Genomic DNA, 14,357 nt, shown 5'->3' on the forward strand with positions numbered 1-14,357 from the left:
TCTGAAAAGTATTTAATAGTACTTCTCAAAAACTATAAAATAGCAACTTGCTTTGCCACAGTAATTATAGAATTTTCCTAAGGAAAGAACCAAACACTTGGTCTAGAAACATTTATTGCAGCTTTGAAATATAATTTCAAAGAAGTGTTTATTGACTTGAGATGCTCATGATCAAATACCAACTGAAAATAAAAAACTACACAGAAGGTGTCATTTTTAATGTTTAAAACATATGTATACTTGGCACACAAACATATATAAAAGACTAAAGGAAATATACCAAAACATGGTATCAGACTGGAGATGTAGCTTAGTGGTACAGCTTAAGTATAGAGCATTACTTTTATATCTATCTGTATTTTAAAAAATTGTTCCATAGTATTGTTTTTTGTTTACTTGAATTTCAAGATATACACCTCTTTTTTTTTTTTTACACAAATATTTATTTCTTTTGTAGTCAAAAAAAAAATAAAGTGCTCCTAAATCTCACTACCTAAAAATGACTAAGTTATCATCTCAGTGTGCTGGTATGTTTTTATTATTTTTCCATGCACCAAATTTGTAGAATTATGAGACTTCTCTTTCATGCACTACAAGCATCATGTTTGTGGCATCCCTTCCCTGTATGACAGTTCTGAGAAGCGTTTTCTCATGTCACTTTATACTCCTGTGTCAGAACAGTAGTGATTGACACCTGAGGGACTCTCAACCCAGGTCTGGGGGCCTGGGGGCCTGGGTCCTTGGGGGTGACTCCAGTAGGAGCTGTCCTCATCCTCACAAACCTGTCTCACTCTCTGGCCCTTTGCTACAGGAAGATACCATGGAAGAATCTGGGTGGAAGCTGGTGCATGGTGACGTCTTCAGGCCACCCCAGTACCCCATGATTCTTAGCTCCCTGCTGGGCTCAGGCATTCAGCTCTTCTGTATGATCCTCATCGTCATCTGTGAGTGGGCCAGTAGGCTGAGTTTGGGGCCCAGAGGACCAAGGACCTGATCTGGAAGCTTAGCTCTTTTTCCATGTGCCTTGAAAAGGGTGGGCTTCCAGGGGCGATCTAAGCACTCAGCAAGAAGCAGGTGTTTCCGCCTCTCTAGGCCAGACAACTGCTGGCAGCATCCCAGCAGCAGATCCAGTCCCTGGGAATGGTAATCTCCTCATGACTTTCTAGCTTCATTTATGGAGCCCCACTATGTTCACTCTATCAGTAAAGCCTCATATCACTGCTGTGAGGTTGACTTCCTTTTGCAGTCAGGTTAAGTGACTGACCCAAAGTCAGTACCAGGATTAGGACTGAACTCTTCAACAAACAAAAAATACTAGTGTATAACAGTCACAAACAGCTCTAGAGTCACTGTGCCTAAATTTGTATCTCAGCCTCATGCCTCCAGGCTTTACGGCCTTGGATAAGCCACCTAATCAGTTTAAGCCTCAGTTTTCTCATCTGGGAAATGGAGAAACTAATCTCCCCTTTGCAAAGTCAAGAATGCACATTCAGTGAGGTGGCATTTCTCAGTCAAGTACCTGGATCCGTGGACTAGAAGCTATAGTTAAGATTTGGCCAGCCAAGGTCCAGAAGCTGCCGTACCCCTGTGAGCCCCAGCTAAGACCTAGTCTTTTCCTGTAGAGAGGAAGGGATATTGAGAAGGCCCAGGGAGACTCTTCTAATCCTATCTACCCAGGATCCTGTCAGCCTGCCCAAGGCAGGACCTGGGGACCTGGCAAATATGCCACCCTGACTGTCCCCCTTCCCTCCTCAGTCGTGGCCATGCTTGGGATGCTGTCACCCTCCAGCCGGGGAGCTCTTATGACCACAGCCTGTTTCCTCTTCATGTTCATGGGGTAGGTGTGAGCATGCTCCCATGGGCTGGCACAAAGTTCCTTCGTGTTACTAACAGGCCCCCTTGGTGTGCGCCCCTCTGCCCTTTTCCCACAGGGTGTTTGGTGGATTTTCTGCTGGCCGTCTGTACCGCACTCTAAAAGGCCATCGATGGAAGAAAGGAGCCTTCTGTGTAAGTTTCCTAAACCCCTCTCTGGCATTTGATGGGAACAAAGAGAATCCTTCTTGGGCTCCTCAGGAGGAGCACAGGCAGGCCCTGGTGGGGATCAGGCAGGGACTAAACAGCAGCATGATAGAGCAGGGAGGACTCAGGTCTGAGGGTCAGCAGTTCTGGGCTTTTACCTATAGGCTCGTAGAAGGACCTCTCAGGGCCCTGGTTGTCCCTTCCTAAAGTAAGGATTAGGACTTCAGTTATTCTCAGCCTACATTGTTCAGTGGCTCAAGCAAGAGAAGAAATAGGGGACACAGAATGATAGGATTTCAGTTGGCAATGCCACAGGAAAACACTATGCCCAACAGGGTAGTAGAGAGAATCACCTACCAGGACAGAAGAGGCCAGGCCCACCTGACTGCCAGCATATTTCCCAAACGTGGTGCCTTCATTTCTCTGCAGTGAGGATGGCCCTTGCCTTTCCCTGTCCTCCGGGGGATCGGGGAAAGAGTTTAGCAACAGAAAAGATCATAGAAATAGGAGAAGTCCTCGGGGTGAATCTCACCTAGGGGGATCTGAGTCCCGTCTCCATGGAACATTTCTCCTTGTTTATACTCCTGGTGACTGACACAGTGCCTAGCCCGTAAATTTCAGCCAGGAAGGCAGAAGAGGAATTCCCTGCATTGAAGGAGAACATGAAAGGAGGAAGTGACGTTTGAGCTGGTCCTTAGAGAGGAATTTCAGACAGAGGGAAGCAACCAGCAGAAGGGCCGCAGGCTCTGGGATTGCCTAAGTCCCAGTCCCGGGTCTGTTTTTTCCCAGATTGAAAATCATGAGAAGCCCTTTGAGCCTGTTTTCTCGTTTCTCTAGTAGGGATAGTTCCATCAACCTCTTGGGGTTGTATGGGTGGAAAGAGACTGCACGTAAAGGCCTTGTGATAGCAGAAGCCTAGGCAGGAAGCAGATACCCCAAGGTGATGATTGTATAAAGGCCCAGGGGCAGGAACATGAAAGAGCAGCGACTAGTTACTAGGTGAGAGGGACTGTGGCCCCAAAATGAAACTGGAAGTGGAAGTTGAGTGCCAGGTTGTAGGGAGCCGTGGTCCTTGTGGTCAGTGACTTGCCTGGAAAACTTGGCTAGCTGTTGGCCCCAGCATGGAAAGAAGGAGGCTTATGTATAAGTCTGAGGTTTTGGTTCCCTATACTCACACAGCCGAAGAGTCTGACTGACTAGAAACCACAGTCTGGCTTAGGAATCAGACTGCCTGGATGTGAACCTCTGTTCAACCCTCAAACTTCAGTGTCCCTGTCTTTAAAGGGGGTAAGGATAGTCTTTTTCTTCTAAACCTATAGTGAGGTTGGGTGAGATAGTGCCTGTCCCAGCATTTGCTATCCCTAAGATTCAAAGCTAACTGTCATTCTAGGTGGTTTGGGCCAGGGCCTAGGCTTACTTGTTTTGTGAAAGTTTATTCATTTTCTTATTTAATGAGTATGTATTCTGCTCTGTGTTCTAAGTGATGGAAGTCCATCAGAGAACATGCTATTCTCACTCCTCCCAGGGAACTCACTATTGAGGAAAGGCAGGCATGCACCTTCTCAGGTAGCAAAAATGCACTCCTTGACTTGAAATGGGATCACATCCCAGTAACCCCATCATAAGTTGAGAATATCTTAACTCAAAAATGCATTTAGCACACCTAACCCTCAGAATGTCAAGCATGGTTTCTCCTGGATGTCTGTTGCTTTTACACCATTATAAAGTCAAAAAATTATGAAGTAGAACCTTCTTAATTTAGGGGCTATCTATAATTGCTCACTGGGATGAAAGTAAGGAAGGAGCCATTTCAGGGATTTAAGAAGGCATAGCACCAAGACCTGACTATTCTTGGGAGAATGCTTCAAAAAAGAATGATACTTGAGCTGAGTTCCAAAGGACAAGAAGGATTTGAAGCCAGTCAGGAAGCCCCACTGGGAACAGGTGGGAACTCCCTGGATACAGCTCCCCAGCCTGGCCCCTCTTGCTCCCAGACGGCAACACTGTACCCTGGCGTGGTCTTTGGCATCTGCTTCATATTGAATTGCTTCATCTGGGGAAAGCACTCATCTGGAGCGGTAAGTGTCCTGTCCACTCCCTCCCAGCCCCTCCCCAGCAAGGGAGTGGCCAGTGGTATTCTGCCCCACTCCCCAGGGTAACTTCCTGCTCTTCCCTTCCCTTTTCTAAGTCCCCAAAGTTGTGTTCCCAGCCCTAGGGGCCAAGGGCTGGTTGGGGTTTCCCTAGCACTGCTCATTTTCTGCATGTATCTGGGCACTGGCCTCTTAGGCTCTCAGTTGGCCAAAGCTTACTTCTCTAAAGGAGGTTTTCATGGTCCAGCAGCTAGCTGGGGAATTCCCCTTTGTCTCAATCAAAGCAGAGCTGCCCGGCATGAATATGCTAGGTCAGTATCCCAAAATAGGACTCTCCTCCTGGTGTCCTGCCCTAGCTAGCCCCTGCGGGTAGAGCAGCAAGGGTAGGCAGGAATAGGTAGTCTTATCCTTTGAGTGGGGATCCCACCAGCACCAGTCGGTTGTGTTGCCGGCAGCCACACATAGGAGTTGTGCACACTGAGGCTCACTGAGTATGGCTTTGGACTCTGGAGGGTAGGAGAGCAGGGCTGTGGTACTAGGGGGCTGGCATTTGCCACCCCAGCCTTAGCATGTAGAACCACCTGTCCCTTCACTGCCAGTGCCTGTTAAAGGTCCCCAGGTGAGGCTGCAAGCTCAGGAAGCTAGAGGATGGGGTTCTTCCCAGCAGCTTGGGAAACTGCCCTCAGGAAATAGAGTCATGCCCGCCTCTCTTTTTCCATACCTGGATTTATGTTCTCTTCAACATGTTACTCCTGATGCCAATTGTATATTATTCACACTTATAGAAATTTTGAGAAGTAGAGAGAAATTAAGGAAATTAAAAATAACTCATAATCCAACCATCCAGAGATAAATATTATGTAGATATTTAATATATGTTATTTTATTGTTCTTTCCTTTTATAGATATATTTTAAATGGAATTACATAATTTAAAACTTATAAAATAATAACAAATATTTATATGGTGCTTACTTTGTAATAAATAATATTCTAAATACTACGTATATTCATTTCTTTTGGCATGATTTTTGTAGAAACTTAAATCATGAAACTGCACAAAAGAAGATGAAGAAAATCCCCCACACTCCATCCAAGAAGGCACTGTTAAGTTTTTGCTTGAGTCCTTTAAAGGCTCATATATGTGTAAATATTATGTTTTCATTAAAATGGAGTCCAGCCAGGCCCATGGCATATGCCTGCCTGTAATCCCAGCTGTTCTGAAGGCTGAGGCAGGAGGATTATTAGTTCAAAGCCAGCCTCAGCAATTTAGTGAGGCCCTAAGCAACTTAGCAAGACCCTGTCTCAAAATTTAGAAAAAAATAAAAGGGCTGGGGATGTGGCTCAGTAGTTAAGAGCCCTAGGTTCAATCCCCAGTACCAAAAAAAACGCTATACATATAGTAATATAAAGTGCTTTTTTGCATTTAGTGGTATTTTACTTCAACCAAATTGAAAGTGCTTTGTGCAGCTTTTTGTTTTTTCCCTTTTCTTCTTCACTTCTCTTTACATATGATGGACCACTTGTAATTTCCTCTCATTCTGGCCCTTTTATGTTCCCTTTATGTTCTCAGTCCTTTACTTCCCTGTTCTTCCCCACTTCCTTCCGGGGTGAAGAGCTTCTAGGGTACCACGTTTCCTTCTTCACTGGGAGCCAAATGGCCCGCTACATGCACTCTGCTTTCCCCACCCCCAGGAAATTCTTGGCCCCATGAGATTCTGGCCAGGAGCCCTAGAGAGAGGGTGGGCATCTGCAGAACCTTCTCCAAGATGGTAGCCCTGCTGTGGGTGTGGCTTCTCCCTCTCTAGAACCTAAAAGGTCACCTTCCACCTTGGATGGACCCCAAATGGGGCATCAGGCCTCATGGGGTCCTCGCACTGTTGTGTCCACAGGTGCCCTTTCCCACCATGGTGGCTCTGCTGTGTATGTGGTTTGGGATCTCCCTGCCCCTTGTCTACTTGGGCTACTACTTTGGCTTCCGCAAGCAACCATACGACAACCCTGTGCGTACAAACCAGATTCCCCGGCAGATCCCTGAACAGCGGTGGTACATGAACCGATTTGTGGGGTGAGTCTTCGGTTAGGGGCCTTCTGGGTGGAAACGGCCAATGTTCCCCTGAGACATCTACTTAGGAAGGCCCCACAGGGTGCTATGACCTACACTCCAGCAGTGGCTGCAGCCATACCAGTAGCCTTGACAAAGCCCAACTTCACTCCATGATAAGAGGCCCAGATTGCAACCAGACTTAGTGTCAGCCTAGAAAACAGGACAGGGAAGGGAACAGAAGGATGGTGTGATGAGACAAATTAAGACCTACATTTGAACCTTGAGCAAGTCACTCACCTCTCTGTACCTCATTTTCCCATCTGTGAACTGGGGAGAATGATGCCCACCGTGCCTCTCTCTCAAAATGCTGTAGTGGCCCAATGGTGCAGGGAGACTGAGAACCACCACCCTCTCTTCACACTGGCTTGGGAGGAGCTTGAGCTTCCCAGTGGCTGGGTTGTAGGCGGTTCTAACACTCATGCTCTGCTGCAGCATCCTCATGGCTGGGATCCTGCCCTTTGGCGCCATGTTTATTGAGCTGTTCTTCATCTTCAGTGTAAGTACTGGCCCGTCCCCACCCCCACATGCCACCTTGCCTCTTGAGCATGGTCCCTCCCTCTCACCTCAGCGCTCTGCCTCTTCACTGCCTGTGAAATTGCAAATGGGTCATTTAACCTCTGGAAGCCCCATTCTTACCCTGAAATCAAGTCACAGAGCTGCTGTCAGTATAGTTTAAAAGTCAGAAGACTGAGGAGATGTGCCAACATACATCTGTACGGCATCTGGTGCGGTAAAGCAGCTTCGCACATGGAAGCTGCTTCAGTGATGCTCCATCATCTAGCACCATGAGTAATAGTATTGCTGCATCTGCTTCCATTCTGAGCCTTTCCCATAAAGACGGGAATACCCTCAATACCTTTGAGGTTTCCCAAAACCTCAGGCAAGTGGAGGCAATGATCCCTAGTTGTCATGATCCTTGTGGGCTGTCAAGGCGCTCGACATGCAAAAAGTGCTGCTGCTGGGACAATAACGACTGCTGGCTGGGAGTGCCAGGGGGAAAGTCGGCAGTAAGTCTAGCTGACCCAGCCGGGCGCCCAGCACAGGTGGTGCCATACCCCAAGTCAGTTTTGGACAAGTCTCTACTATTCCAGGGTGATGGTCCAGCCAAGACCTACCAAGACCCTGGCACACCCAGACCTGCCTAGGAAAAGGGTCAGAGGATGAGGTGACTGCCCTTTGGCCCCTAGGTCTCTCCCAGGAAAATCCCCTTTATTCTGTCCTGTGTGACCCTTGACCAATTACCACCCTCGCTCAGCCTTAATTTCCTCAGCTCAAAAAGGGCAAGGTTGCCCAGTGTGGGAATCCATGTCTATAATCCCAGCAGTTTGGGAGACTGAGACAGGAGGATTACAAGTTCAAAGCCAACCCTCAGCAATTTAGCGAGGCCCTGTCTCAAAATAGAAAAATTTTTAGAAAGGGTTGGGTATGTGGGTGAGTGCCCCTGGGTTCAATCCCTCGTACCAAATAAATAAATAGGCAAGATTACATGGGCTCGTATCTGTAGATGAACATAAAGGAGAGAGCCCAGCACCCAGCATGTGGTAAGCTGACTCTGAGTGGCGGTGGCTGCTGTGTACTTTTGATTATTTCCTCATGCTACCATGTTCAGGCTGGGGCCACCTACATCAGAGTCAGCCATACCCTAGCCCCTCCCTAAGAACACGATTATGGCTCACCTCCTACTCCAGAGGGGAATGGCCAGTCAGAGCCACATGCCAGGCACACAGGCTGTGATGATGTCACGATGGTGTCTCCATTACTGCTCTGGTTAGAGGTGGGATGCCAAGGGAAGGGGCAGCTGAGTAGAGGCAGGCCAGCTGAAGCCTGCTCTGCTATGTTCACAGGCAATCTGGGAGAATCAGTTTTATTACCTCTTTGGCTTCCTGTTCCTCGTTTTCATCATCCTGGTGGTGTCCTGTTCACAAATCAGCATCGTCATGGTATACTTCCAGCTGTGTGCAGAGGTGAGGGGAATGGGGCCAGGAAGCAGGGAGTATGGGAGCTGGGTCCAGCATGGAACAGGTCAGTGAGGCTGCATTGGGAACTGGGTCTGGGTTTCCCATGGTCCCTGCCTCAGGCCGTGAGTGTTGGACCAGTATGTTGCTTCCTTATCCAAGCCTGCATTTCTCAGCTTGAGGCTGGATTGGTGATATCTCCCTCACTGCATAGTTGTATGAGGTAGTACCCTCCACTTGATACAAGGATGGTATCAGTGCTCTACCAGTCCTCTCTGGTAGTAGTTTCTCCACCCATCTGAGTAATCTGCCCTTCCTTTAGGAGTAAACTCTTGCAGAATGGGTAAGTCTGGCCCTAGAACTACCAGCATAAGCTGGAATCTGGCTCCTGCATTAGTAGCTCTAGATCTTGAGTAGGTTGCTTAACCTCTGTGTCTTTTGCTGCTCCTCCAAGTGACAGGGATAATAATAGACCTAACTTGGAGGGCTGCTATTAAGTAGTGAATGAGTTGATTTGTATGTAGTTCTTATGAAGTGCCTGACAGGCTGAACTGGATAGTACAGCCTGCAGTCCCAGCTATTCATAGGCGAGCCTTTAGGTTCGCAAGTTCAAGGCCAGCCTGGACAACTTGGCTAGACCCTCTCTCAAAATAAAAATTTTAAAAAGGGCTGAAGGCTGGCATGGTGACCTCCCAGCTAAGTCAGGAGGATCACAAGTTTGAGGACAGCTTTAGCAATTTAATGAGATTCAAGAAATATCCATTCTTATTACTTTTCTTTTTCTGTTGTTGAGTTTTTTAAAATCAAGGTATAATTTATGTATAATAAAATTCACCCTTTTTATTTACATCTACATTTTTTAGAAATGTGCACAGTTGTGTAACCACCATCACAAAAAAGGTATAAAATATTTCCCTCACCTAAATGTGACTCTTACTGTGAGCCTTGAGCCCTTCAGCCAGCTGTGTAGTGTGGCAGGAAGAGGCCCTGGAGACAGCAGTGACCCCTGCTCTGTTTCCTCCTCAGGATTACCGCTGGTGGTGGAGAAATTTCCTAGTTTCTGGAGGATCTGCATTCTACGTCCTGGTCTATGCCATCTTTTATTTTGTTAATAAGGTACTACCCTCCTTGAAGGGATCCCCTTAGTGCCCTCACGCAGCATGGTAGAGAGGAGAATGCTGGGGGGAAATCTCAGTGTCTGAATCTTTCCCACTAAGAGCAGGGAGAACCACAGTCAGCTAGGGTTGTTTTCTACTCTAGAATGTGCCTTTTTAGGAAAGAAGAATCTGTGTTCTGTACATGTAGGAGTCAAGCCTTCATATGAAATCTGTAAGATACCCCCAGGACAATACTTACAGGCAGTACGTCACCTGTACCACTTTTAAATAGGAAGTAAGAGAAACTGATAATACAGTATCTCCCAGGGAACTAGATAAAAGAACAGGAAAGAACAAAAGTAGGTGATAGGAGAGTTAAAAAGCACCTCCTTTCTGCAGGATCCCACACAGGTAAGTGTAGGCTAATGAACAGGACCCCAGCCTGTCTGACTAGGGCAGACTCACAGACCTCATTGTCTCTGAGTGGCGTGAGTGAGGATGCAAACAGATCCCCACAGTACTGGCCCTGGCACTGCTACAGTACTGGTAGACTGCTACATGACACATAAAGCAGAAAGACTGTGGGAAGAGTTTAGGAGGCTCTGGGAGGCCCCTCACCTCCAAGGATAACACTGAAGACTCACTCTTACCACAGTATTTTGGGTCTCCAGAGCCTAAAAGCAAGCAGTCCTCTGTATGCAATCAGAGTACATTTGCAAAATAGAGTTGTAGGTCCTTAGGTTGAGGCTTGGAATACCTTTTCCCAAAAATTCTGTCAGAAGAGACTCTGAGGATCGTTTAATGCAGTGCTGTACCCCTGCTTTCAGTTTGGTGACCATGCCTCTCTCTTCAATTCCAGCAGCTGGTCATCTAGCCAGAAGGTCAGCAAACTACAGCCCATGGACCAGCAGAGCTGTTCCTGAAATAGTTTTATTAGAATACAGCCGTGCTCATGTGCATATCATCTGCGGCTGCTTTCACACTGCAGTGGCAATTGAATAGTTGCCACAGAGACCATGTGGCTTATAAAACCTAAAAAATTGTAATCTGGCCCTTTAAGAAAAACATGCTGACCCCTGCTGTTGCACATCCAGTAACAGAAAGACATTTCTTCCTGACCCTCCCCATTCTCTCTCTGGACAGTGTCTGTCATTTCAAGGGCCTTCTTGATTTAGATTGCAGGTCGCCCCTGTAACCTCTACATTCAGACCTTAATCAAAGTCCTTGGAGCATCCAGAATAAATTGGATCTCCCTTTTCTACAACCCACATGAAGAGATCTCTTATAAGTGGCAAATGACCAAAACCCAGTTCAAAAACAAAGAGAATCTACTGGCTGATATAACTGGACAGTTTGAGAAGTTTGGATTTCTCGTTTCAAGCATGGTTAAGTCTGGGCTCTGTGTCCACACCTTGGTTTTGTATGTCTGTTTTTTACTTCTTCTACAGGTGGGATCTGTACACAGAGTAGAAAGCTAGCCCCTGGTGCCCAGGGTCTCCTCATTTCAGCAGTGGGATGGAATATCCTGATTGACTAGCTTAGGTTTTGTACTAGTATTGCTGACCCCAACAGGATCACCAAGTAGCCAATATTTTCCTCAAAACATCTCGAGTTTGGAGACATGAAATGGTGCTGGGCAAAAAAAGCCAGAGATCTCATGGCAGCTGCCGCCTGCCTCTCTTACTCAGACTGCTTCTCTGTCTAAAGCTGCCTCCTCTGGCCCTGTCATCTTGTCTGTAAAATGAGGGCCTTGGTCCCCCTGAGCTCTCGGGGCCCTTCCAGCCCTGCCTTCTTGTTCACCTTCTTCTGGTTTGAACACTGTCCTGCCCCCCTCTCCCCCCATCATCCCTCCCCCATGTGCAGCTATAAGAGTGCTTGTGATGAGAGATGGTAACTGAACCTGAAAACCTGGCTGTCACCTCTTAGGCGTAGGAGAAGATCTCATACAGTAACCTTTATTTTCTTCCGGGCTCCTGGAAGTTGTATGATCATGTAGCTGCCCATGAGCCTAGAACAAGCCCCCAGATTAGCTTCATTTATCACAACAAACACTGCAACACAAGTCCCTATCCTCTCTGCCAAGGCCTCCAAACTCTGTCCCTTTCACAGAGGAGTCTGAAATGCTCTATGATGAAAGACGCTGTGAGATGTTAACAAAAATGATGAGAACTCTTAGGGAGAAAACAGGCCAGCGGTGGCTCTGGACCTTAAGCTGGAAGCTGTGGACAGCTCTCTCCCCTGCCTGCCTCCCCACTTCCTCTTGCTCCTTCGGCCATCCAGGAGTGTTGCCGTGCTGTTCTGGGGACTGTGCAGGACCAGGAAGTAGCACTGCTGTGGCCATTCGGTCTTGTGACATTCTAGCCCTGGCCCCTGAGGTCATGAGCAGCCCAGGCAACGTACCAGTCCTAGTTAGTGCCAGTGAGGGTCAGCTGTGCTATGAGCCCCTTCCCTTTGTCAGGCGCTGGGTTGGCTATGAGGTGAGGAAGAGGGTGGGACCCGTTGCCGTGCTGCTGGTCCTAAGCGCTGTCTCTTGTCTTCTCTCCCTGTTCTGCCCCAGCTGGACATTGTCGAGTTCATCCCCTCTCTCCTCTACTTCGGCTACACGGCCCTCATGGTCTTGTCCTTCTGGCTGCTCACAGGCACCATTGGCTTCTATGCAGCCTACATGTTTGTCCGTAAGATCTATGCTGCTGTGAAGATTGACTGATTGGGGTGGACCATGGCCACGCCCACTCCATCCTCGGACAGGAAGCCACCCTGCGTGGGGAACTGCAGGCACGCAAAATAAAATAACTCCTGCTCGTTTGGAATGTAACTCCTGGCACAGTGTTCCTGGATCCTGGGGCTGTGTGGAGGGTGGGAGGGCCTGTAGATAAATCTTGCATTTTTCTTCATCTTGCAGTTCTGTGGGGATGAGGTTTTGTTTTTTGTTTTTCTTTTTTTTTTCTTTTTTTTTAGTGGGTTGTTTTTTCTTCAGTGCTAAGAAAGTTCCCTCCAACTGGAACTCTCTGATGTGTTTATTCAGATTTCTTTTTGGCTTGGGTTTGTTTTTTCCTTAGTTTTTTTTAAACCAATGGATCCAGGATGGATAAATCCACCAAGATAACTGGGTTTGGTCACTGTCTCCACCTCAGTTCCTCAGGGCTGTGGCCACCCCACGACTCACTGGAAAAGGCAATGTCGGGGCTGCAATGAGGGTTCCAAGCCTCTCGCCGCCTGTCCTCACCATTGATGCCATGACAGCACAGTTCTAGCCTGGACAGCACCCTCAGTGCCAACCAGCCTTTGCCAGCCCTCTCCTTTCCTCTTCTTTCTTTCCCAACCTCTTCCCAGAGCTGCCCAAGGCAGAGCTTCTAGGCAGGGCTTCCAGCCAGGCCTCTGGGTCATCTTTTCACCACGAGCAAGCCCACGCCTTGGTGGATGCAGGAGATCCCCTGGAAGTACCCGGTCAGTTCCCCAAGACAGCAGGAAGCACCCCTGAGAAGAACAGCCAGAGGCGCTGACCAACGAGGAGGAGAGACGAGCAGTGAACTATTCTGTGCCAAGAAACCCTGGACCTGGAGCCAAGTATTTCCAGAGTGAAGCACCCACATGTCTGTGTCTGGGAAGGGTGGCAGAGGCCGCTGGGGCCCTCACCCCTCAGGACTGCCCCCAGTCCTCTTCTCAGGGGGTGCCACTCTTTCTCACATGTGGTAGTGGTGGACCTTCTCCCCGACTCCCAGGCCAGAGCAAGGAGCCTGGAGAACTCACATTCCTCCTTTAGGTGGCTGGGCAGAGGCCTTCTTGACGTCCCCTGGCCGCAGTGTTTATACTCAGTTCTTTTAGCTGGACCCATCCCCTCCATTTCCCACCTGAGTTTTTGTTGGGGGCACCCAGAAAACTGCTGTGAGAAGGAAAATGGTAAGTTCTGTCGTTCCTTCCCAAATTCCACCAGGAACAAGCAAGAAGTTTAATTTCTCTGAGCTAGAAGAAGTTTGCTCATGTGGCTGGCCTGGCTCCTCCACAGACCCCCACTCTTCTTGCCCATGCCCACCCTGTTGAAGTCACAAACGTTTGCTCTTAAATTGTAAGAGACCAAATCCACCTGGGATGAGTGTTTAAGTAATAGCCACTCACCCTTGCTCCAGTCCTTGGGCTCCAACCACAAGACTAAGCTCAGGATGCTGGTGAAGCCAGGAATACACCCCTCCCTTCTCCACCCCAGAATCCCCCAGGGTCCTACCAGCTCCCCATCAGTCAAACCAGTAAACTTCCCAGCCTCACCACATAGCAACTCCTTGGTGCCAAGCGGCGTCCATCAAGAATCAGGCTGGAGAAAAGGGAACCAAGCTGTAGGGAATGATATTTGGAATCTATTGATAGTTCAAATCTTGACCTTTTTTTCCCCCTAAGAAATTCTTATTTGGGGGGGAGTGGGAAAATGGACTCCTCAAAGGGTTCAAACATCGTCGATTTTTCTGACTTTTTTAAATCATCATCATCATTATTTTTAATTAAATGCCTGTATGCCTTTTTTTGGTCCAATTGTAAATAAAAATGCCATTGTCCTGTTGTGATGTCTCAAGTCACATGCAGGGGTTGGGGTGTAATGTGTGATAGCCTCCCTAATGAACTCAGTGTTGCTCTTGATGTTCAGTCTCCTCTCTGGCTTTCTAGGGTTCAGGCCAACACTGTTTCCTATCTGGTACAAGTCCATAGTCTTGCGCCATCTGCTCGGCTCCTCCACACCAAATTATAAGCATTTGCACCACCCTCTGATCCAACAAGCAGGAAATGGCAATCAGGTATGCGTTTTGGAAGCAGTCCTGGTTTTGGATTCCCAGCTCCAATATTTTATTGCCAGCTCATTTTACCCTCTATCATGTAGGGCATCTTCAAATGAAGCAATAGAAATTTAGGTCAAAGGGCTGGGAGTGTGGAAAGCATGTGCTTAGCATACTTGAAAAGGCCTTGGATTCAATCCCTAGCATCAAAAAAAAAAAAAAAAAAACGATATATAGAGAGGCTGAGTCAGGAAAATCTCAAGTTCAAGGCCAGCATGGGCAACTTAGCAAGCTTCTGTCTCAAGAAATAAAAAAGATGGGCTGGAG

The 14,357-nt window shown here is 47.7% G+C and overlaps 1 protein-coding gene across 3 annotated transcripts in view; it reads left to right on the forward strand.

Annotated features, from left to right (window-relative positions):
• Window positions 1-13,819, forward strand: part of Tm9sf4 (transmembrane 9 superfamily member 4) — a 49,814-nt gene extending 35,995 nt beyond the window's left edge. For 2 of the 3 annotated variants that reach the window (XM_005320590.5, XM_021723248.3), the window contains 9 exons: window positions 812-944; window positions 1,756-1,837; window positions 1,932-2,007; window positions 4,014-4,097; window positions 6,001-6,176; window positions 6,648-6,711; window positions 8,060-8,179; window positions 9,197-9,286; window positions 11,825-13,819. In XM_005320590.5, coding sequence (XP_005320647.1) covers window positions 812-944; window positions 1,756-1,837; window positions 1,932-2,007; window positions 4,014-4,097; window positions 6,001-6,176; window positions 6,648-6,711; window positions 8,060-8,179; window positions 9,197-9,286; window positions 11,825-11,974 — 975 coding nt within the window. In that variant the 3' untranslated portion in view covers window positions 11,975-13,819. Of the gene's footprint in view, window positions 1-811; window positions 945-1,755; window positions 1,838-1,931; window positions 2,008-4,013; window positions 4,098-6,000; window positions 6,177-6,647; window positions 6,712-8,059; window positions 8,180-9,196; window positions 9,287-10,126; window positions 10,678-11,824 lie in introns of those variants that run through there. The other variant, XM_078051589.1, reaches the window with a different exon arrangement.
• Window positions 13,820-14,357: the final 538 nt, after the last annotated feature.

Source organism: Ictidomys tridecemlineatus, chromosome 5 (assembly GCF_052094955.1).
Source record: "Ictidomys tridecemlineatus isolate mIctTri1 chromosome 5, mIctTri1.hap1, whole genome shotgun sequence".
Taxonomy (NCBI): domain Eukaryota; kingdom Metazoa; phylum Chordata; class Mammalia; order Rodentia; family Sciuridae; genus Ictidomys; species Ictidomys tridecemlineatus.